Consider the following 22,913-nt stretch of genomic DNA (forward strand, 5'->3'; position numbering starts at 1 on the left):
CTCTTCTGTTTTTTTGTTCTTTTCTTACATACTTTCACCAGCAATCTTAAAGCGAAGAAAAATATCTGTTTAGAACTATACACATTTTTGTCTTCTAGTTGAAATATTGTAATAATAAATATGCATTACATTTATGTATGATCTGTTATGTCAATATAGCTTTTAAAATATATTAATAATTTTAATAATAATAATAATAATAACAATAATAATAATAGAAAAACACCAGCAATTTCACTCAAGATATGACCTAAACAAAATATTAGTAGCAATTTCCTCCAACCATCAATTATTGATGAATTACATCAGCATGCAAAGTGAAACACTTCTTTTAAGATTCTATTGTTAATAACAGCGATTTTTTTTCTAAATGAATACACTCTCTTTCAAAGCAAAACGCAAAGGTTTTACACTGTATATGCTAACATTCCCATCCGACTATGACATCCATTATGACCCATTACAAATCTCCAACCATTCTTTCAACAGATATTTGATCTTCTCATCGTATGATGTGAAAAACGCAGACAGCGGGGAGTGCAATACATGTTCATAAAATGGGATATGAAAAGAAATATTTTTTTATTTGTAGAGCATGTTTATAAAAGACTTTACCAACATATTTAACCATAGACAAAGAGAACACACATAAACACATAAATATATATATTTTTATTGTTATAACTTAAATTTTTATAATTCTCAATAAAATCATAATTGTATTCCATGTAATTAAATACTAGTGTTTCATTCATATCATAGATAAATATTAGTGATCAATACTTGTGTCAGGAAAATTGCATACATCAGCAGCTGCATTCACATCATGCCTGGGCTGATAATATGTACTAGTGTTAGGAAGGTCGTGAGTTCTGAAGTCAGGTGGCGTGAGATTCCTCTAATGGATAAAACCATTTGTTTGAATGGAATGTGTATAACATTGCCTTTTATGGGACAGATGTATGCAATCTGTCTTCCAAATTGGATATACATGCACAGAGCAAAAGCTCGACTAAGTTACTATACCATTGGGGCTTCAGAATTGTGACTTTCTCTTGCTGGTAAAAAAAAATGTATCTTATTACAGTTTAAAGACTTTTTATTAGTACACTGATGCATTTAATTGTTGTTTAAAGACACTGTGGAAAGTAATTCAGTTTTATCTTGGAACATGTTGTATACTTTTAGTCTATAATATTAGTTATGAACAGCATTTATGGATAATTTGAACTTACTGTGAATTAATATGCATTCTAATTGTGGTCTTGAATTATTGTTAAAATGACTTGCTGACAACTTCATGCTCATTAGTAATTGATTTAGAATTGAAATACCTTTGAAGCTAGAAAAATATATTACAGCATTTAAGATCCAACACTGAATAATTTGTTTATACAACAAAACAATTTTAGTATTAGTTAGAAAAATTGAATTCTTACTGTATTTTAAGGATATTTTGTCTGTCGTCTTTAACTAGCTGTAAAAATTGATCTGCAACTCCTGTATTAAAACAGTCAATCGAAGTGACTGATACTCTGCTCTCTGAAATAATTCTTCTCTGGAATTTAAGACAGGAACATTTCTTAACTGTGGAGTGTTCAAACCATCTCTGATATTCTTGCGTAATAGGATTTTCAAATTAATCACTGTGACAGTCATATATATTGTTACAGCTATGTGGTTTTAAACTATGAAACAGAAAGAAGCAAATCCAACAAGTTTAATAAAATTCAGAAAATAATTTATTTCCCTAGAATGCAGTGAAAATTCAAAAGACACTTACAGTACCTGAATTAAATCCCAAATAATCCTAAATGTTCTATCATAAGTATAATAGTATAGAATGTGACAAATGAATTCAATTAGTCTTGAATGTGCTGATAGACCAATAGTCTTGAATGTGCTTAAGTACCAATAGTCTTCAATCTGCTGATATACCAATGTGTGTGTGTGTGATTTGAATTTTTAATGTAACTTTAAAAGTTTTTCAGTCATACTGCTACGATGTCTGCAGTGTATCAGTTTATGTTGATGTCTGGGACTGGGGCATCATGCCACAGGTATGTAGCATCATTTCCCACCCAGTCACATTATCCTGACACTAGGTGAGCACAGAGCGAGGCAACTGCTAGTACCATTTTTATAAGTCTTTGGTATAAATCGGCCGGGATTCGAACTCGTGACCTCCCGCATCTGAGGCAGACACTCTAACCACTTTGGCCACTGAAGTGGTGCTGTTATACCGACAGTTTTGATGTAGCACAATGACATAATTTAGCACGTCTTTGAATGAGTTTTCAATAATCACAAAGTAGTGTTTTTTTTGTCCAAAAAGACCATGAGCATTGTGTAAATCCAATGAATAATTAATTCCTCTCAAATTATACCTGAACACAACTAAAAATGATTCCAATGACCGATCTTAAGATAGGATAAAGACTTTATTTACAACCTGTTTATACACAAACTGTCGCATGTTCTATGACACAACAGAATGCTTTGGAAATGGGTCATTTCTAATGGAAAACTTTCAAAATATTTTCAACAAGTTTGCTTCTAGAACATTATAAATTATTATTGTGCAAATGCAGCAATATCTAAACTGTCCCTCTGAGCATACTTATTTCATGACCTGATAGGAAGCCTCTGTTTTCTTTCTCACTATCTGCCATGCTACATGTTTTGGAAAGGTCTGTGCTCAGGCCTAGAGACTGGGTTTCTCTGCTATATATAGTCACCTATAACTCATTTCATCAGCACAGAAATATCAGTACAAATAAAATACTTAGGTCATGTATCTATTTATTTTCTTTATAAATATCCCATATAGATATGAGACTATCTCTTGAGCCACACGCAAAAGTATTGTCCTGAGCATATGCCAGGCATTGAACATTTTCTCTGTGGTAGGACAGTAGTGCTAATGGTCTATTCTTCTTAAGGCCAAATAACCTGACTTGCTTATCCCAACCTGCCACTCCAAATACTTTGTCATCTGTTCGAATTAATATATCATTAAATCCTGGGTTTGTCACCTGAATTGTGTCTGTAACAGATATCTGACTCTCCTCCTTGACTGTCCATGTACAGAGTTTGTTGTCTGTTGACCCAGAAATCCCTTTGTTAGCTGTGTTGCTGTAATCCATACACATCACTGATTCACTGTGAACCTGAGCTTCACTAATCAATTTATATATTCTAATATCCCATAATGTGATACTGCCATCTTCATAGCCAATCAGAATTTCACTTGCATGCTCATTTTGCTTTTGTCTACATTTCAGGACCATGATCATTCCAACCTTGTTCTTTCCACCACTGTGTTTCAAACATCCAATAATTTTCCTGGTTCTAAGGTCATAAAGGTCAAGTTGTGAGTAGTCATCACTGGAAACACCAATCCACTTTGAACTATCATCAGCACTAAGAATAGTTCCTCTGCAAAATCCAAGATCTCCACATTTCAGGCAACCTAATCGAGACAACAAAGGTATATTAATATTTATAAAATCTTTATTAAATGTTTGAAGGAAAGAAAATGATCTTGATTTTTATAAATTTACAAGAAACGCAATCAACATTAAACAGTTTAGCCTTTATGAAATAAAGATTTTGTAAAAAAATTGATGAGTAAACTCACATTGTAGTGACCTAAATAATAATAATAATAAATACAATAGCAATTTATATTTCACAACGGATTTTTATTTTAATAATTCACTAATGAAAAAAAAATTAACATCATAGTGACCTACTGTTATGTTGTCATATTCACAGGGCCGGCACCAAACCCGGCCATGCGCCCTAGGTGGCTGCCTAGTTTGCCTATATGGTAGCGCCGGCCCTGCATATAAATACTCGTAAAGTAAATAATGCCACTGAACTGGGATAACACATTTAAGGTTAACAGAGCCCTTAACTCTGCTGAGGACATAGACATTAATTCAAAAGAACTGAACTTTATAGCACCTTTATGACAGACAACAAGGATTGTAACTAGATATAATCTCATATGATCATATCTGACAGTAATGGATATTAAATAATTTAAAACTGCTTTGCCTTCTTTCTGTCAAATTAAAAATTCAACTAAAAAAGCAACATGAAACAAACTAGAACACTATTGTCCCTCCACGGTGACCTAAACACAGAACTTAACCAGTCATACTGATGGAAAGACCCAAACACAGAACTTAACCAGTCATACTGATGGAAAGACCTGAACACAGGACTTAACCAGTCATACTGATGGAAAGACAAGAGTAGCACTTTTGCTCTTTAGAGGTTTTCGCACATCCTTAAAATTTCATGAACTTGATATACAAATCAATGACAGATACCATAACAATATATCACCACAGATCATGCACAAGTTTAATTTAAAATTCCAAATTGCAATTATTTAACATTACCACCTGTGATGTAATGAAGAACTTAGAACTTGATTAAAATGAACTAATTTCTTTGGTGTATCTTTACATTTTCACCAATATGCATGGTAAAGTGAAATAAATTTTAATGACCTTCTATTAATTGCTTACACAATATATGACAGGTTATCATTAAATCATTCATTTTTAATCAGTGATGCTGAGTCTTTTAATAAGATTAGTCAAACCTCACTCCCTCTTATTAAATCTCATCCCTGAAAAAGGAATTTATTCATTAGTAACACAAAGACCAATATCCTGCATATTTCACATTCATCTGTACCAATCTGGAGTGATGTATTACTGTCATTGAGACTATATACTAACCATGATAAGTATAAAGTTGAGATGTTGTGTTGCTGTCTGGAGACCATATACTAGCCATGATAAGTATAAAGTTGAGTTGTGTTGCTGTCTGGAGATTTCACACTCGTCTGTGCCAATCTGGAGTGATGTATTACTGTCTGGAGAACATATACATGTACTAACCATAAGTATAAAGTTGGAGACGATATACTGACCATGACAAGTATAAAGCTGAGTTGTGTTGCTGTCTGGAGACAATATACTGACCATGACAAGTATAAAGTTGAGTTGTGTTGCTGTCTGGAGACGATATACTGACCATGATACGTAGAAAGTCGAGTTGTGTTGCTGTCTGGAGATAATATACTGACCATGATAAGTTTAAAATTGAAATGTTGTGTTGCTGTCTGGAGACCATATACTAACCATAAGTATAAAGTTGAGTTGTGTTGCTGTCTGGAGATGATGTACCGGCCATGACAAGTAGAAAGTTGAGTTGTATTGCTGTCTTTTTGGGACTTGATAGCCTCAACAGCCTCTATACCCCATGACTTGACAAGCAAGCAACAATGTGCAGCCAGTGGATCATTAATCCATGAAAGTGAAGTAGCCCAATCTAGAGTCATTACTTGCAAAGAAAATTACATTTTGTACCAATGCCCACGTGATATTACTGGAAATGTTATAATACACACTGTCTAATATGTAAATTCACATCTTGTTTGATATAAAAACTCTTTTGCCATCTGTTTGTCTTTTTCTCCATGTTGTTCTTCTAGATTATATTCTATGAGTTTCATTATAAAGTGTGCTGCTAATGCTGAAATATCTGCAAGTTTTTTTTACCTGAAGAAATTTATTTTTATTCATATATACTTATGTAACTTATATGTGTCACTGGATACTGATTTTTTGTCGCTGGATATTGATTTTATCTCACTTGTATCATGACATTGAGCCCGTAGAGTTTCTTGTTGGAGGGCCTTAATACTATTAATTGTAAACTGTATATCGTTTTGATTGATATCCGATGTTTTTACCTCAAGGCAATATTTAAGAGCATTCCAAATGATATAATCTGGTTGAGCTTATGCCATACCATTCAGGAACAGAAACACTTTTATGTCTGTAAATCCACAACAGCACTGTTTCCTATTTGTGGTCGGAGTTGTCAGTGATTTCCCATTTTTACCAGCGCTCTCTTCAATTCAGCCAGGCTAATTATTTTATCCATGATAACCACCAAATACAATTTAATAATCATATGGAGACTGCTTTATGCAGTAGTTGTAGTCAATCTCAAATGGAAAGAATCACTAGTGGTCCCAGATTTTTCACTGATTCTTCCAGTCACTGACATTGTATCTCGTTATTAGTATGTCTCCAGTTGTTATTAAAATAAAAACATTAAGTCCATCAGCAATAACACAAAATTGTCAAATAATTAAATGTGCCAATTTCAGGGTCCTCGTAGCAAAATTCCATTGAGGTGCTTGATAAAATATATTTCAGAATGGAATTCACGTAAAAAACTGCAAATGGCGCATTGCTTAGTACAACATGATTTTTGTGAGAATGATATATGTATCCAATAATGTCAAACATATTGTAAATTTTAACAATACTTTTGGACTGTTTATATTTGACAACAGCCATTACTAAATTCAACCGCTCTGGTGGCCATGTGGTTAGAGCATCTGCCTCAGATGTGGGAGGTCGCAGGTTCAAACCCCAATCGAGCCATAACAAGGACTCATAAAAATGATACTAACAGCTGCCTCGCTACGCACTTGACATTATGAGGTTAGTGTTAGGAGTGGTCAGCCTGGTATCAGGATAATGTTACTGGGTGGGACATGATGCTTCATGTCTGTGATATTATGTCCCAGTGCTGGACATCACTATAAACTGTCACAATGGAGACATTGTAGCGATATGACTGAAACATTTTTAAAGCTAAGCTAAAAATCAAAATCACACACACATTTTACTAAATTCCTCTTCAGCTTGCACTGCTCTGCTTCTCCATCAAGGTATATCATTTCATAAAAAAGTACTCTCTAGATCTAATCGAGAGTCTCCCGATTGTGTGTAGAAAACCCAGCAGTCTCAAGCCAGAGAAAAATTCTCCTGATTTAAAAATATGATAAAAAATATTTTTTTGAGTCATTCTGAGTCAACAAGAAGTGATCAGGGCAATCATCATATAAATGTCCTCCGTATGCACGCAATAGCTGGACAGTAAATTCAAAGATTTGCCAGTCCTGCTTCAACCAACAGCTAAGTAGGAAAATGTTTTGATCAACTGATCATTTCAGCCATGCTGATATTTACAATGACAGAATTCAGTGTCTGAAAATGTCCCCTTATGTAGTCATTATAAAAGTACATCAAAAGAATATGATGCAACAGCTGGGAAGCAAGTTCAAACACTTCAAATGCTGCTGAGGGGGAAAATGTGCTGATACTTACAATAACTGGCTTTAAAGGCATAAAGACCCAGAGATGTAGATGTGGTCATCATAAAACTACACCCAATGAAAACCATTATTGTGGTGGGTCAGTGGTTCTTTTTGGGGTTTTCCTAGCTTCTTCCTCCACCATTAATACTGGCTGCCATGTATAGCCTATTGTGTGCTGAAGAATGGCGTTAAACCCACTACAACAACAACATCAATATAGTGTTGTTTCCAAGTGTAGCAGAATAAGTAGTGCATGCAACCTCAAGATCAAGACATGTCGAGACTTAGACAAAATGCCATTTGCAAATTTTGGATAAGAATTTGGGGGTTAAATGGCAAATTGATAAAGACTGTAATGTGATTCAGAAGAGTGCTAAGGTTCTTACAACTGATAGCTCAGATGGGACAGTAGCCAAGTGCATACCTTATTGTTTGGAAGACCTTTCCTTGTAGTGACAAAATTCAGTCTCACTCTGATGGACAAACAAGAGTTTTATAAGAAGTGGTGTAAAGAATTAGAAGATTGAACTCAATGGCAACCACTGGTTCCTCTAATATGTACATTTCAACATTTTCTGGAAGGGGACTGCAACTTTTGCTGGCACATCAGTACCATGCTGACCACAGCATATGTCATCGCCTTCCATTTTGGATTTCATCGGGATTCCAACTCAATTTTATTAGGCCTTTTTATTATTAGAACTTCTATTTTTTAATTCTTGGATTATTCTTGGATTATTTTTGGATTTGATTCATAAAACCATAAGTTCTTTTTCCCATTTTTACCTTGTTTTTCTAGGGAAATAAATTATTTGTTAAATTTTACAAAGCTTGTTGTCTTCACTCTTTTCTTGTCGCGTTTTGTAAGAGCCTAAACATAACAGATGTGATGGATATCTGGATGTATGCACATACACACAAGCAGGCACCAAAATAAAATTATCATACCCACCTTTTTCCAAATTTAAATTCCATGAAATTTTAGAAGCTTTATAGTGAAAAGTTTTGAAACCTAGGCTGCATGTTAGTGGTTGGCTGAATGCCTAATGTCAATGAAACTTGAATTCGGACAAATAAACTGTGCATCTCATTTGTTTCATCAGGCAAGTGGTCTGAAGGATTGAGTTAACTGAACCAAGATTAATTTATTCAGTTTTCAATAATTGTAAATATAAAATATTTAAGTGCTATAAGAAATAAGACTGACATTTGCAAAGCAGTTCAGCTTCTGTATTTTTTCAATTCTCATATAAAAGTAATTTTTATTTCAAATTTCTTTGGACAAGAAAAGCCCTACTTTCAGATATGATCTTCATGACCTTTCTGCCTGACGGGCAAGTAATTTTAACATTTAATGTCCTTCCCTAATAACACATACCAGTTTGGTGCCAGCCAGCCTCTGTAAATGACCAGATTTTCACCATTCCATCTCGGCCCTGTGTTAGCAGTGATTCCTCTTTTATCCCCATCCACAGAATGGAGCTCTGCTTGTGTGCCTCAAGCGTAAACTTGATGCGACGCCTCTTCATGTCCCATAGGTGAATACATCCATCCTCTCCTGCAGCATACAGGTGATCTGGGTCATGTGAGAATGTAAGGTATGTAACAGGTACTCCCACACCACGTAAAATGCACCTTGGGTTGGGCGGTGCATTTTTGGATTCTGTGGCCATTGCTGCGAAGGAAAAAAATTATCTGTACATATACATTAACTTTTGGGAAGAAAACAGAAGGTTAATCTTATACTCCTCACAAAAATGACAAATGCTCTAATTATGAGTTAGCGTATATACTTATGTCCTTAAAACAGGCTTTTCTTGTTGAAAGGAATTCCCAGGACTGAAATAAAACTCTAAAGTACACAGTGAAATAAGTTATCGGGAGTTATACACTGTATACATTCTATAATAAATTTTATCTAGGTGTCCTAATCAGTTGGGTAAGCTCATGTCAGACCAGCAGAAAATGTAATGAATCACAATTGGTTGGCCATCCACTGTAATCTCTGTTATATAATGTTTGATTGACAGATGTCACCAGTGGCCAAGGAATCAATGTATGCCCAGCCTGGTTTATTTATGCTTTTACTAGATGGCAATGGTACAGAGAACAAAAATAATCATGGCAGAGCATGTGTATTAGCTTCTAATGGCACTGCAAAAGAAATACCGCATAGTCTTGAGAACACCACATACAGTCTTGAGAACACAGCAGTCTTGGGAATACAACATACATGTACAGTCTTGTTGTTGTAAGGTTTAATGCCATTTTTCAGCACATGATCGGCTATACATGGCAGCCAGTATAAATCGTGGAGGAAGAACCCGGGAAAACCCCAGAAAGAACCACCGACCCATACGAAGCTACTGGCATGTTTTCTAATATACCCACACTGGCAGAATCCGAGACTCGAACCCACGCAGACATAGGTGAGATAGCAATGATCCATAACAGTGAATGCTTTAGACCACTCAGCCACTCAGGGCCCCAGTACAGTCTTGAGAATACCACATACATATACAGTCTTGAGAACACTATGTAGACTTGAGAACACTACATAGTCTTGAGAACACTGTGTAGTCTTGAGAACACTGTGTAGTCTTGTGAACACTATGAAGTCTTGAGAACATTGTGTGGTCTTGAGAACACTACATAGTCCTGAGAGCACTACATAGACTTGAGAGCACTACATAGTCTTGAGAACACTGTGTAGTCTTGAGAACACTGTGTAGTCTTGAGAACACAATGAAGTCTTGAGAACATTGTGTGGTCTTGAGAACACTACATAGTCCTGAGAGCACTACAGTCTTGAGAGCACTACATAGACTTGAGAGCACTACATAGTCTTGAGAACAATACAGTCTTGAGAACACTACAGAGTCTTGAGAACACTGTGTAGTGTCAAGAACACTACATACAGTATTTAGAACAACTGGGTTCAGTACATACCTATATAGTGCATATAATCTTTGTATTATCTTCACTGCCAGTTATGGGAATGTACATCATGAATATGTTCCATACTTCTGAGGATCATTATCAATAGAAATTATTACTTTCAAGGTGACTAGATCTGTTCATATGCTTACTGGTAAATGCCATAATACAGGTACTGGTTGGTTTATTTCTATGAAGAAAGCAACCACACATGCACCAACATTTATATTCAGCATGCACCTGTAGATCATGTTAAACAGTAGGTTAAATATTTCACGGCTTCTTAATGGTGAAACTTTGCACTTTACAAGTGTGCTATTAACACAATGCCAATAATGCAATAACTATCAGCATTTAACAGTACAGTAATGGCTATATGGTGCCAAATGAAAGTTATAAAAATGAAAAAATGCACAACAATTTTAGGAAGATAAACTGTTCTATAAATGATATAAGAAACAGTAGATAGTTTCCTATTTTTTATGTCCAGATTTTTTAAACAATTCCTTTCAAACTCAACAATCATAGAGTCTAACTTCTCATAACCTGTTAAACTACTGAAATAAAGAAATGCTGGAGTCAGATTTAAGCAAATGCCATTATAATCACTATTCCAAACTTTAAAGTCAAAACCACTCACTGGAGTCAGATTTAAGCAAATGCCATTATAATCACTATTCCAAACTTTAAAGTCAAAACCACTCACTGGAGTCAGATTTAAGCAAATGCCATTATAATCACTATTCCAAACTTTAAAGTCAAAACCACTCACTGGAGTCAGATTTAAGCAAATGCCATTATAATCACTATTCCAAACTTTAAAGTCAAAACCACTCACTGGAGTCAGATTTAAGCAAATGCCATTATAATCACTATTCCAAACTTTAAAGTCAAAACCACTCACTGGAGTCAGATTTAAGCAAATGCCATTATAATCACTATTCCAAACTTTAAAGTCAAAACCACTCACTGGAGTCAGATTTAAGCAAATGCCATTATAATCACTATTCCAAACTTTAAAGTCAAAACCACTCACTGGAGCAGAGGTTGGTTTGACCAGTCCTTAACACATTCTATAATGACTAGAAAACAAAACTGACACTTAAGATATCTGAGATCTGAGCCTTCCCCAAAATATGACATATTAACATCACAACTAAAGTAACAAAGAGTCCCTCCAAGAGACAGCAGCACTTTTGTCCAAAAATGATTTGCATCAATTCAATATCTGACCATTTGTTCTTTTTAACAGTGCATAGTAGTTAAAACCATCTCTGATATTCTTGAATGATAAGATTTTCAAATTCACATGAGGTCAGATCAGCACTATTTTCATTCAGGACCAACTGGACATGATCTTCATGTTAAAAAACATATGCTGATATGAATTTCCACCTGGGATGAGTAACAATAAAAGCTTTTCAAAATTCCTGCCATAGTGGCCACACTTTATGTCAGATTAGCCCAATTTTCATTTAATACCGACTAAATATCATAAGAAGTCATCTGATGAAAAACCAATATTAATACGACCTTCCTGCATGGAGGAATAGCAATAAAATTTTCAATATGGCCACTGCGGTGGTCATACTGGACATCAGATCGGCAAAATTTGTATTTAGAGCCAACCAAATACCATAAGAAGTGTTCTGGTGAAAACCCCATGCTGATATGACTTTCATTTCAAGTGGAGAACAAGATTTTCAAGATGGCCACTGAATTGGTCATACTGGATGTTTGAGTAGCACCATATTCATATAGGAACAACTAACTACACCTTGGGATGAATGTGTTTGTAAGTTTCATTACAATCCTCCTAGTAATTTGAAAGGAGTAGTGAGAACAAACTTGCAATAATGTCAAGATGAACACTGGACAATTCACAAGATAACATATTCCATCAATACTTCTGGTATATGACCAGTAGAGCTACAAAAATAAGGTACAATAAAACATGGGATGTAATAGGGAAATTACATTATATTTAAATGGATAAGTAGATAATAGATATAAAGATAAACAAACAGGAAGATAAGGGTTTTAGAAATAACTAGGTTTATGGGAGAGAGAAATGTTCAGTCAAAAGACCTTGAACTGAAAATTAAACAACCAAGAACAGAACTGAGTTAACTTAATCATGTTTGAAATACATCATAACACTTTTCTTTGTCTACATTTCCACTTAAAATTCAATTGATATAATCAATCAGTAGCTATCCAGCAAGAAAGCAAAGTAAAAGCAAGTCCCTCACTGAAATATTCCAATACCAATAAATTCACTTTTATTTTCTGGCAAGTGTTATGTTTATTAATATCTCTTTTAGCTTCCGCGTCATACAATATTCATTACCTAGCACTTTCTGCATCAAAGACTGTGACAAAGGGATAATCAATACTGTCATTCATGAAAGTCTGTCACAGTGGCAAAATGAATACTTACTTTAAACAGACCGTGACAGTATGTTACATGAAATAAAGGATGAAGAGATGAAAGAGTGTGTGTGTGTGTGTGTGTGTGTGAGATTTGGATTTTTAACATAGCTTTAACAATTTTTCAGTCATATTGCTATGATGTCTGCATTGTGACAGTTTATAGTGATGTCTAGCACTGAGGCATCATGCTGCAGACATGTAGCATGATGTCCCACCCAGTCACATTATCCTGACACCAGGCCGATCAGTCCTAACACTAACCTCTTAATGCTGAGTGCCTAGTGAGGAAGCTATCAGCATGATTTTTATAAGTCTTTGGTATGACTCTACCGGGGTTTGAACCCATGACCTTCACATCAAAGGCAGATGCTCAAACTGCAAGGCCACCAGAGTGGTTGAAGAGAAATATGTAACAGAAGAATGAGGTCCATATAATAAAGTAAATAAAGGTGCTTTTATATGTATATGTACACAGAGGTCTCGCTAGGAGTTTAAAACCTGAGTCCAGGACTCCCATTTTGGCAAAAATAGGAGTCCCACCAACAAAAGTTGCAGTCCCCTCCCTGAAAATGTTGAACTTTGCAGATTTGAAGAACTGTTGGTTGCCATTGAGTTTAATTTCCACATTCTTTATAACATTGACACGTACAACCATCTCAGGCTATTCTGCATGTCTGGTAATTCTGCACAATGATATGTCATTTCTGTAAACATTGGATCACGTGTTGTTTTGGTTGAAAATCCAAACTGTATCAAGACAGAACGAGTGTCCTTTAATTAAGGAATGTGATTTCTAACATGTCAACATGACGACCCAATCCATGGCCATCATGAACTTGTAACCCAGAAAAACCTATTTAATATTTATCTTTTAGAATCATACAAATAAATACATTATTTAAATGATAGAATTGTTTACCTTAGAACAAAGCTGTATTTTAATCCAAGTTACTAATTTTGCAAGAAGTTGTCCCACACCTACTTTATCATTTGCTATCCAATTTGTCAACTTGCATCTGATGGATCCTCATGAAAATCCCAGCCATATAGTCTGTTCCTAAATTCTTTGGTACATTTTTTCCCCACAAAACAGATTCTGTAAACACATAATATCATATTCATTGTTTTTCTCTTCAACATAATAGCTTTTAAAAAAATAAAATAATGAACTTTTCAAAAATTGTTTTTACAAGATCGGTTTAGTTTGCTTAATAGCTCTTGCCATTTAGTGTTAGGTTGAATTCTGTAAAACCAGCTATAAACATGATCTAGATCATTGGCTGAAATGCTGACAGAAAGAGTCCAAAGTAATGTATTTCATTTCAATAGCCAAAAACATAAACATTACATCTTTTCAAAGCCATGCACAGAATAGGCCACTATATCACAAGTCATGAAAACAAAGGGGTGGTATCCCGTATGTCCAAAATTATTATTATTTTGAACAGAATATTCTGGTGACAATTGGCACTTTTCAATTGGTAAGTACTGCAGAATTTTATTTTCGTCAATCAGTTGAACTGGGTATGCATTTTGCACCAATATTGGTGACCTTAGATGCGCAGAATAGCCCAGCAGTGGTGTAACTCTTCTTTGTCCTTCAGGGTGAGACTGAATTTTATCAATACAAGGAATGATTTTATTCCAAACACTAAACCAGGCATCACACACTTTCTTACACTTGGCTACTATCCCATCCAAACTATCAGTTCTAGCAACTTTAACAATCTTCTGAATCTCATTAAAAACTTTGTCAGTTTGCCATTTAATCCCAAAATACTTATCCTTTTGTGCAAACCATGTTTTGTCCAAGTCGTAATGTGTCTTGATTTCGGGGTTTCATGTGCATTTATCTGGCTACAATCAGAACTGAACATAATAACGGAAGCTACAGTTCTGATGTACTCTCATAATAACCACATGTACATCTTGGGGTCTTTCTGCCTCTGAATTCAGTCATTGTAAATATCAGCACATTTTCCCACCCAAGCTGCTAGTCTAAGCTTTGAACTTGCCACCCAGCTATTGCATCGTGTTCTTTTCGTGTACTCTTATAAATACAGCAAGCACATCTGAAGGGGGTCTTTTAACCACTGAATTATGTCATTGTAAATATCATCACAGCTAAAATGATCAATTAATCAACACATTCTCCCACTCAATAAGTGGTTGAAGTAGGACTGGCAAGTCTTTGAATCTGCCTCCCATCTATTTGTATGCATACGGAGAACTCCTGCATAGGTGATTTTCTGTGTCCCAGATCAAAAATTTGCATCCAAATATGCACAATTAAGTGTTTCCAAGACCTGAGATGTGTGTATATATATATATATATATATATATATATATATTGTTGCAAGATTACAGATTATAAAACCTGCAGAACCTATACCAATGCAAACAGAACAAGACCCTCACCCCCACCCCCTCTCTCTCTCCATGTTTTGGACTTGCCCACACACAAGTAGCTTGAGCATGTCTAAGCCAAATTTGAACTTGTCTTTGTCCTTGTCATCACGCACGTAGATATGTAAACCCTGGTTCAACACATAAAAAACACTCAAACATTTGTTAGTAAAATCTGCCTCTCTGAAATCGTGTATGGTAGTAACTATTAAATAATTACTAATTGCTTAGTTTTTTAATGTAAAAGATCAAGTTGAATCATCTGAGGTAAATCTTCTAGATTACACCTTGAATGAAAGCAGACCATATCAGCTATTTAGATAGATATGTTGTAATTACATACCACTTTTTTTCATTTGCAACTTCTATATTAAATCCACCATTAATTCAATCTTAAAAATAGCGAGGGTGGTTTGAATAGATTGTGGTATCTTCATTTGTAAAAGAAACTTTCAGCAAATGTATGATTTTTCTGTAAATTACTGTAAAGACATGCATCCAAGGCACATTTTGTACCATACAAATAGTCAAGGTGGTCCAGTGAAAGTTAAAAATTATACTTCCCATCAAGAGCTTCTTATTTAGTTTTCATTTGACCTGGAAGATGAAAATGAATTGTATATACAAGTATAAACAGAATAATGAACAGAATCTGTATTTGTATGATTGCAAAACAGCCTTCACGATCTTAAGTTATTTACTTTTGACCAAATTTAACCAAACTTAGCCGTTAATTATGAAGATGCTACAAAGATGACTTGATTAGAACTTTCAAATATGGGACAAACACTTGTCAATTCCATCTTAAAACCAGCAGCATAAGCCCTTCACATTTTCTGACTACTGCTTTGTTTTATACCCACTAAATTTTGCAAGGTCTGATAGGTATGTGATTGTGATATCGTTTGGAACTTTCCAATCCCTGTTTGCATAAATATCTCTGGCAAGGGCTCAAATTTTGGCATCTACATACCAAGTACACTGATGTCTATTTAATCTACATTTAATAAATATGGCTTTAACAGTCGAAATCATACTACTGTCTGGTTGAGTTGTATATTTTTAGACCTACTCCTCATCATAAAGTTTCCATACTGTCTCATACTGTACACAATCTTAGACGATGCCATTACAGTACAGGCACTAGATTCTGGGGGAAACTATGTTCCTACAATGTAAGACATAGCACATGTTTTTGTTTAGTGCTATGTCTTACTACCCAAATAACGGCCTTTTATAGCATGTTCTGATATCGACTGACATAGTCAAAGTTTCAGGAATATCTCACACACTTGGCAGCCTATAGCAACACTCTTCCACTAATCTATGTGTAATTAATATACTTACTGTGCTGTCTTTATCCTGGTGGAATCAAAATATGACACTAACAAATGGATGCATTTTCATGTTCCGTTGACATACATTTGAATTTGTTGCAATGCAACAGTAGTCAAGGTATGCCGAAGTTTGTTTAAGTAGGTTCATGTGGGGGACATGTTTCTTGAACGAAACAAAATGTTGCTTACAGTTCTAATAGGCATAATATATTTTCATTCGTTTTGTTAAAGAATAATATTTCAACTTAACCCGATTTCGGCATTCACAGCTTTCATCAGTTTCCAGCCAACTGAAATGTAGGCCAACAAAACTTAAAAACAGGTCCATTTCTTTTCTGAGGATTTGAATTTATTAGACAAAAGACATCAGGGTAAGTAAAGTCTGACAAAAACATTATAACTTTACTTTGTAGAAAAGCATCATTACTGGTTGCCAGTTGTGGGGGATATTTCTGAAAATTTGACTTTCGTTACACTGTTAGTCGACATCAAAACACGCTGCACAACGCCGTTAGTTAGGCAGTAAGACCTACGGCTGCAGGATTCACCCAAAACCACTCAGAACCTGCCCAACACCACCCAGAAACATGATGCAAATTAAACTAAGGATACTCAAAACCACAAGAAAACATTGGAAACAGTGTTATTATGCAGAAACAGAGGACATTTAATTTTTAGGGTTTTAAGTAAACATTGAAACAAGGGAGACAAATGTTACTATATTCATCACCGGTCAGAACTGAACTCTATTCTGGACAAATTCAAATACAGTAAACAAAATTACATTACAGTAGCATGTAATGGAATAAAAAAAATATAAAACTAACAGACCAACAATTAAATTAATTATACAGAGGATGAAAACAATAATATATACACCACACTGTACATATTCTTGTCCTTATTAGCAATTGGTTGTCGCTACGGGCTATAGAGATATATTGAATATCTTTGTTGCATTGTTTTTAAATTCTCCTTTTTAGAATCATCTGAAGTAAATAACTGCCTATCAGTGGCATAACTATCAAATGTGATTAACACAACATTACAATACAATGAACAACTGAAAGTACCAATAATTTCTTTATAATCGATTTCAGATTTCTATCAAATATGGCATATCTTGCCTCTAAATAAAATTGTATAAATATGTACAAAGATTACTGTTCAAAGTCTTATCAAGCACAGTTTTAAAACATGAAATAAAGTGTATCAACAGTAAACTAATGAAGTTCAACTCAGTTGTATTTTGCATATTTTAAAAAAAAGCATTAATACAACCAACATAATACAATATTTGCAACCTGTCTCACGGGTAACTAAAAATTCATAAAACTGTACAAAAATTATAAACATTGCAAAGATTTTTTTTACATAAAATCAGTTCAAAAAACTGGAACAATGGAAAAGCACAGCCATTGCTCAACATCAGACAAGTGTATTTCTTGTTCAATTTGCACATCCTAGGTCAATGATCGCTATTATCACCATTTCATATGTCATGTTCATCCCACCTTTGCATATTTTCTTTGCCCAGGCTTTCGGCCCGCATTTTTTTTCAGCCGGATGCATTGGAATTTTCCATTGGATGAATGTATATACTTTGAAGTATTGGAATTTAGTTGCTTTTGTAAAATTTTTGTCAAGATTCTTATCTTTTCTGCTGATGTTTTTGTGCGCCAAATGGTTTCATCAATTACATATGAAGAGGAAGGGCCAAATAATTTATAACTGCAGAGCCATATAGTGCGTGACGCAAATCTATTAGATGAGCTTGAGTTACGCTATATAACCTGATGATTAATTCGGAAATCTTGTGTTGTTTCCAATCAGCAGCCTGCTTAAGTTGATTATTTATAAATTCTGAGTTGTTTTTGGTCCAAAGACTCATGATATTTTTGTTTTTCGTGGTGTATACACAAATATTTTAATTTTTTGACATATGAACTTTTTGAAGTACTCTGAGTAATTGGGATATTGTTTTAAATACATTACCAGATGGTCTTCTCGTTTCACAAACTCCGCATCATTTTGACTGAATATTAGGCCAGTGTCTTTCATTGAAGAGTATATGAAGTATCAAGTTTGTGACAAGATCGTCACATCCATGTTTATGCAAAGAGTGCCGAATGTTGTCTTTAATATGCTTAGTGCAATATAAATATTCTACATTACAAAAATTGGATCTTAGAGAATTTGTCAGAGCTTTTTCATCGTCCGTACTAAATATAAACTTATCATCTCCAATTTTTTTGCAAATATGCGGAAAGAATTTGTAATACGTGTTTTCATCTGACTCCCAATAAAGACATAGTGGACCTAAGAAAATAGGGTATTGATCAGTTTTCCTGTTTACAATGCTTCTATTTTTGTATGACACTGCAGTTACAAAAACCTTACCCCAAGTTAAAAGTTTGGTCTGTTCCAATAATGCTTTCATCCTGTCTTAAACAATTTTTGATCAAGTCAAACATTTGTTCTATAGTATACAGTACAATGACCAGGCTTTTTCTTTTTGTCAGAATCACTTCCTGGACATAGTCATTTGTGTGAAGTTCACCTAAAATTTCTTTTAAATCATCGGCTAGATTTTTATTTCCTGGTTTAGATGTTTGGGTTTTCTTTTCTCTATAAATTTTGTCTTGAATTTGCCTCAATGATTTTGGCGTAGTAAAGCTATCTTCCTTATTCATCTGTAAATATCTATCTGAAGCCTTCGTCTCCCCTATACCATTTACAGCTTCTCTTAGAATGTTTGGATTTGTTCGCATATAAGGCTCATTACGCTTACTGTTTCCATGTGGTTTATTAAGTTTTAAAGACCTTTCACCACAATATTCTACCACAGCACGTTTTTGGATAAAACTGATTTGACTGGGTGCCTTAATTATAGTTGTTATATGGTTTTTAAACTTTTCACCGCCTTTAAGCTTTGTGTAATATCTGTGGAATAAAAGTACCTCTTCAGGTTGTGGTTCAATTGGAATATATGTAATATTCTTATTTTGTACTTGTTTCATACATATTAAATTGTTTTTTGTATAAACCAGATGCAATCTATTTTCCGATTCAAGCAGAAACGTCTGGTTGACAGTAGTTCCCGCATGCGTGTCCCATACACCACTCATCGGGAAATTCATGTTTGCCTTTATGGTTATTACCAGTTATGTCTAGCACAACATAAACATTATGGTGATATATCAGTTGGGCAATTGTTGGTGTTAATGAGAATTGACAAAATGTCTTCGTTGCTTAAAAATCTGTCATTTTGCTTCAATTGCTTTATGCAACATTCGCTGTCTTCACAAAAAAAAACTTCATTTTCATGATGATCATTCTTGTTCTCCATAAGACCATTATGGCTAGGAATATCACTGTCTATTGTAGCTATGTATTTATCATCATATTCTTTGACATCATCATCTCCAACACCATCATCTCCATCAGCATCATAACAATAAGTACTGTCACCATCCATGGACCCATTGCACGATAGCTGATGAACTTTTAATGGTAGTTGTTTGTGTGATTATGTGTCTTCATTGTCATGATTGTTGTCATCATCAGCTGCATCATCTTCATGAAAGCAATCACTCTCACAGGCAGACGATCCAGAAGATGATATTTTGCGTTTTGTAATTTTATTGTCTTTTGATCTTGCAGCCTATAATAGTCTATAAATTACAATTATAGTGAATCGATATGGTTCAGTCATTCATGGTCTCAAGGTGATATAGCGCTCAAATTTTCCTCTAAAGTAATCTAATTGTACTTTTTTAAAGGAACCCACACATTCAAACATTTCTGATAGTATTTTTATAACAATTAATACAGCAATAAATGGCATTTTAAAAAAATAGTAATGACGACAGGTATCACAGTTTGATAAATGTTAGTGATATGCAGGTAAAATATTCTCCGATTTTAATTACAGTGTATACAGAATATAAATATCAGCATTTTATTATGTATGTGTTTATAGATCTTCCCATCTGCCTTGCACAAATGAATCACATGCGCAAAAGACTGCTTTATCATTAGCATTACATTTTAAGCAACAACATTTTTAAATGCAGTGACATGAAGCATAAAGAAAATAAAGTATATGAAGTATAAAGAAAATAACATGACATGAAGTATATGAAGACATGAAGTATATGAAGTATAAAGAAAATAACATGACATGAAGTATATGAAGACATGAAGTATATGAAGACATGAAGTATATAAGACATGAAGTATATGAAGTATAAAGAAAATGACATGAAGTATATGAAGACATGAAGTATATTAAGTATAAAGAAAATAACATGACATGAAGTATAAAGAAAATAATGAATCAGCACTTATTTTCACTTCAATTTAAAAGTAAAGAATCAGTACCTTTACATGATTTCAAAATTTTATTTTTACTTAAAATGTCAAGAAGTAATATAATATATTGCTTTAGCCATTAGCCACAACAAATTGTTAATAAAGACAATAACAAATACATGTAAACATATGTATAATATTGTGCATGTTATTGTTGTTATCCTCGTTGATATGTATGGTACACTGATGGTCCATTATTTACTTCACAATGAGGCTGTTTATATTTGGAACATATTGACTGGGTCCACCTTTGACTCGATAACCAGCAATGGGGACGAATCCAGTAGCATTTATCTCCCTTTTGTCATTTCCATCCGATGTAAATACTAATTGCGGCATAATTTTGTCGTCTGTTTCAACAAGATAGCACTCTTTCCAATGTTTTCTTGTGGTTTTGGGTATGTTTCATTTGATTTACATGTTTGTGGTGGATTTGGGCAGGTTTTGGGCAGTTTGGGCGAATCGTGCGGCCCTAAGACCCTTCATCCAACTCACCCACCCCAAACAAAGATATCGGGTGACTTGTCGTTGTTGGACATGGGGAACTAATGTATACACATACCAATTCACGTGTTAATTAGTGAATGTACACATTAGTTTCGCCCTGAATCAAGTAAATATGCATCCCACGACTACTTGTACAAAAAATGAGTGTTTATATTGTTGTTTCAGGGTGTTATCTGCAATACAACATTCCAAGCGTTGTCTGTCTACATTTCTTAATACAATTTATGTACACCCCTCTCTCTCTCTCTTCCCCCCCCCCCCAATGGTCTTCTATTTTCCGTAAAATAGCTCGCACAAAGCTACTCAGGCTACCAACGTTAAAAAATGTATTGTATCTTGTACCGTTCTGAATTACACACAAATTGTAACCAGCAAATACCGCACTGTGCAATTTAAAAAGCACTGTAAGATAATTTTGTTTTAAGTATTTACATTAACTGTCCAGTTTGACAATCTATGCACACTGAACGGCTTAATCGTTAAATTCTGTTAGGTCTTCTCACGTGCGTTTGTTTACTGTTCCGATGGTTAAAGAGTACATGAGGGGAGTTAATTCTGTTTCATCTTTACAACCGCTTTGTGCAATTTCTCTAGCTATTTGGACAAGTTATATATGCACTTGCCTATAAGGTTGAATTAAATACGTGAACAAATTACCGCAAATGTACTTACTATATTGAACAGAGCCTTAGGGTAAAAGTGATATCAGCGATCACTGTTAAGAGCCTTTATGTGATTTTAAAAACTCTTCAAACATGTCCCCCCACCCCCCAAATATTACTGAAATAAAATTTTTAAAAATGGTCCAGTTTCTATTGATGCTTTTTGAAAAGCACCTTACATGAGGCAAAGCTAGTAAAAACATGTGGAAGAAGAGGGGTCAATACTTTTGGCTTAGACACTAAGGAAACGTTTTTACAATCATCACTTGGGGCCCCGAGTGGCCGAGTGGTCTAAAGCGCTCACGGTTACGGATCACTGCCATCTCACCTCTGTCTGCGTGAGTTCGAGTCTCAGGCTCGGCTAACGTTGGTATATGACAAAGCCTGTCAGTAGTTTCTCGTGGGTCGGTGGTTCTTCCCGGAGTTTTCCAGGGTTCTTCCTCCACCAATTGTACTGACCGCCATGTATAGCCGATCTTGTGCTGAAAAATGGCGTTAAACAATACAACAACAACAACAATCAACACTTGAACACAAGAAATTCGACTTAAACAAGACTAGCAACGTAATGAAAATAAAACTTATTTTTACGCGTTTTAAATGTTTAGAATTGTGACAGCTGATATGGATCAACAGAAAATATAATACGAATTCCACAAATTACAATGAAATTTATTACACTTTTACAGTTTGAAATACTTCTGCCGGCATAAGAGTAAAATAATTGTAGTAAAGTGTTCTTTAATAATTACAATTTGCACAAACGGAATATTTATATGATATATTCATACCACATCCGTATTTATGAGCTATGAAAAATTGATCGATGACAAATATAACATACACGAAATTTTGTTTAAACAGTGGGATAAAATCGGGTTTACTGACATTAAGTATACAGATTTTTACGCATTGCACTGTTTGAATTTATGGTGTTGGTTTTATTTACTTAATTAATTATGTATTGCACTGCAAATGAAGAGGACAAAATATAATACAGTTGATTACTACGAGAAGAAGAATGTATAGGTTCGCTGCTTTCGGTGCCAGTGATATGTC

At 34.6% G+C, this 22,913-nt stretch overlaps 1 protein-coding gene across 2 annotated transcripts; it reads right to left on the reverse strand.

Moving 5' to 3' along the window:
• Nucleotides 1–657: 657 nt before the first annotated feature.
• On the reverse strand, nt 658–21,714 carry LOC149786149 (guanine nucleotide-binding protein subunit beta-like protein 1). Of its 2 annotated transcripts, none has more exons than XM_089976500.1 (3): nt 21,625–21,714; nt 8,577–8,873; nt 658–3,472 (listed from the first exon to the last, which is right to left on the reverse strand). In XM_089976500.1, exons 2-3 carry the CDS (start codon nt 8,869–8,871, stop codon nt 2,799–2,801), a joined length of 969 nt encoding a protein of 322 aa, XP_089832626.1. In that variant the 5' UTR covers nt 8,872–8,873; nt 21,625–21,714; the 3' UTR covers nt 658–2,798. The 2 variants fall into 2 exon arrangements, with proteins under 2 accessions (XP_089832626.1, XP_089832627.1); XM_089976501.1 differs by lacking the exon at nt 21,625–21,714 and adding an exon at nt 13,551–13,659.
• Between the last annotated feature and the right edge of the window lie 1,199 nt (nt 21,715–22,913).

Source organism: Sinohyriopsis cumingii, chromosome 12 (genome assembly GCF_028554795.1).
Source record: "Sinohyriopsis cumingii isolate HCF-2022 chromosome 12, ASM2855479v2, whole genome shotgun sequence".
NCBI classification, from domain to species: Eukaryota; Metazoa; Mollusca; class Bivalvia; order Unionida; family Unionidae; genus Sinohyriopsis; species Sinohyriopsis cumingii.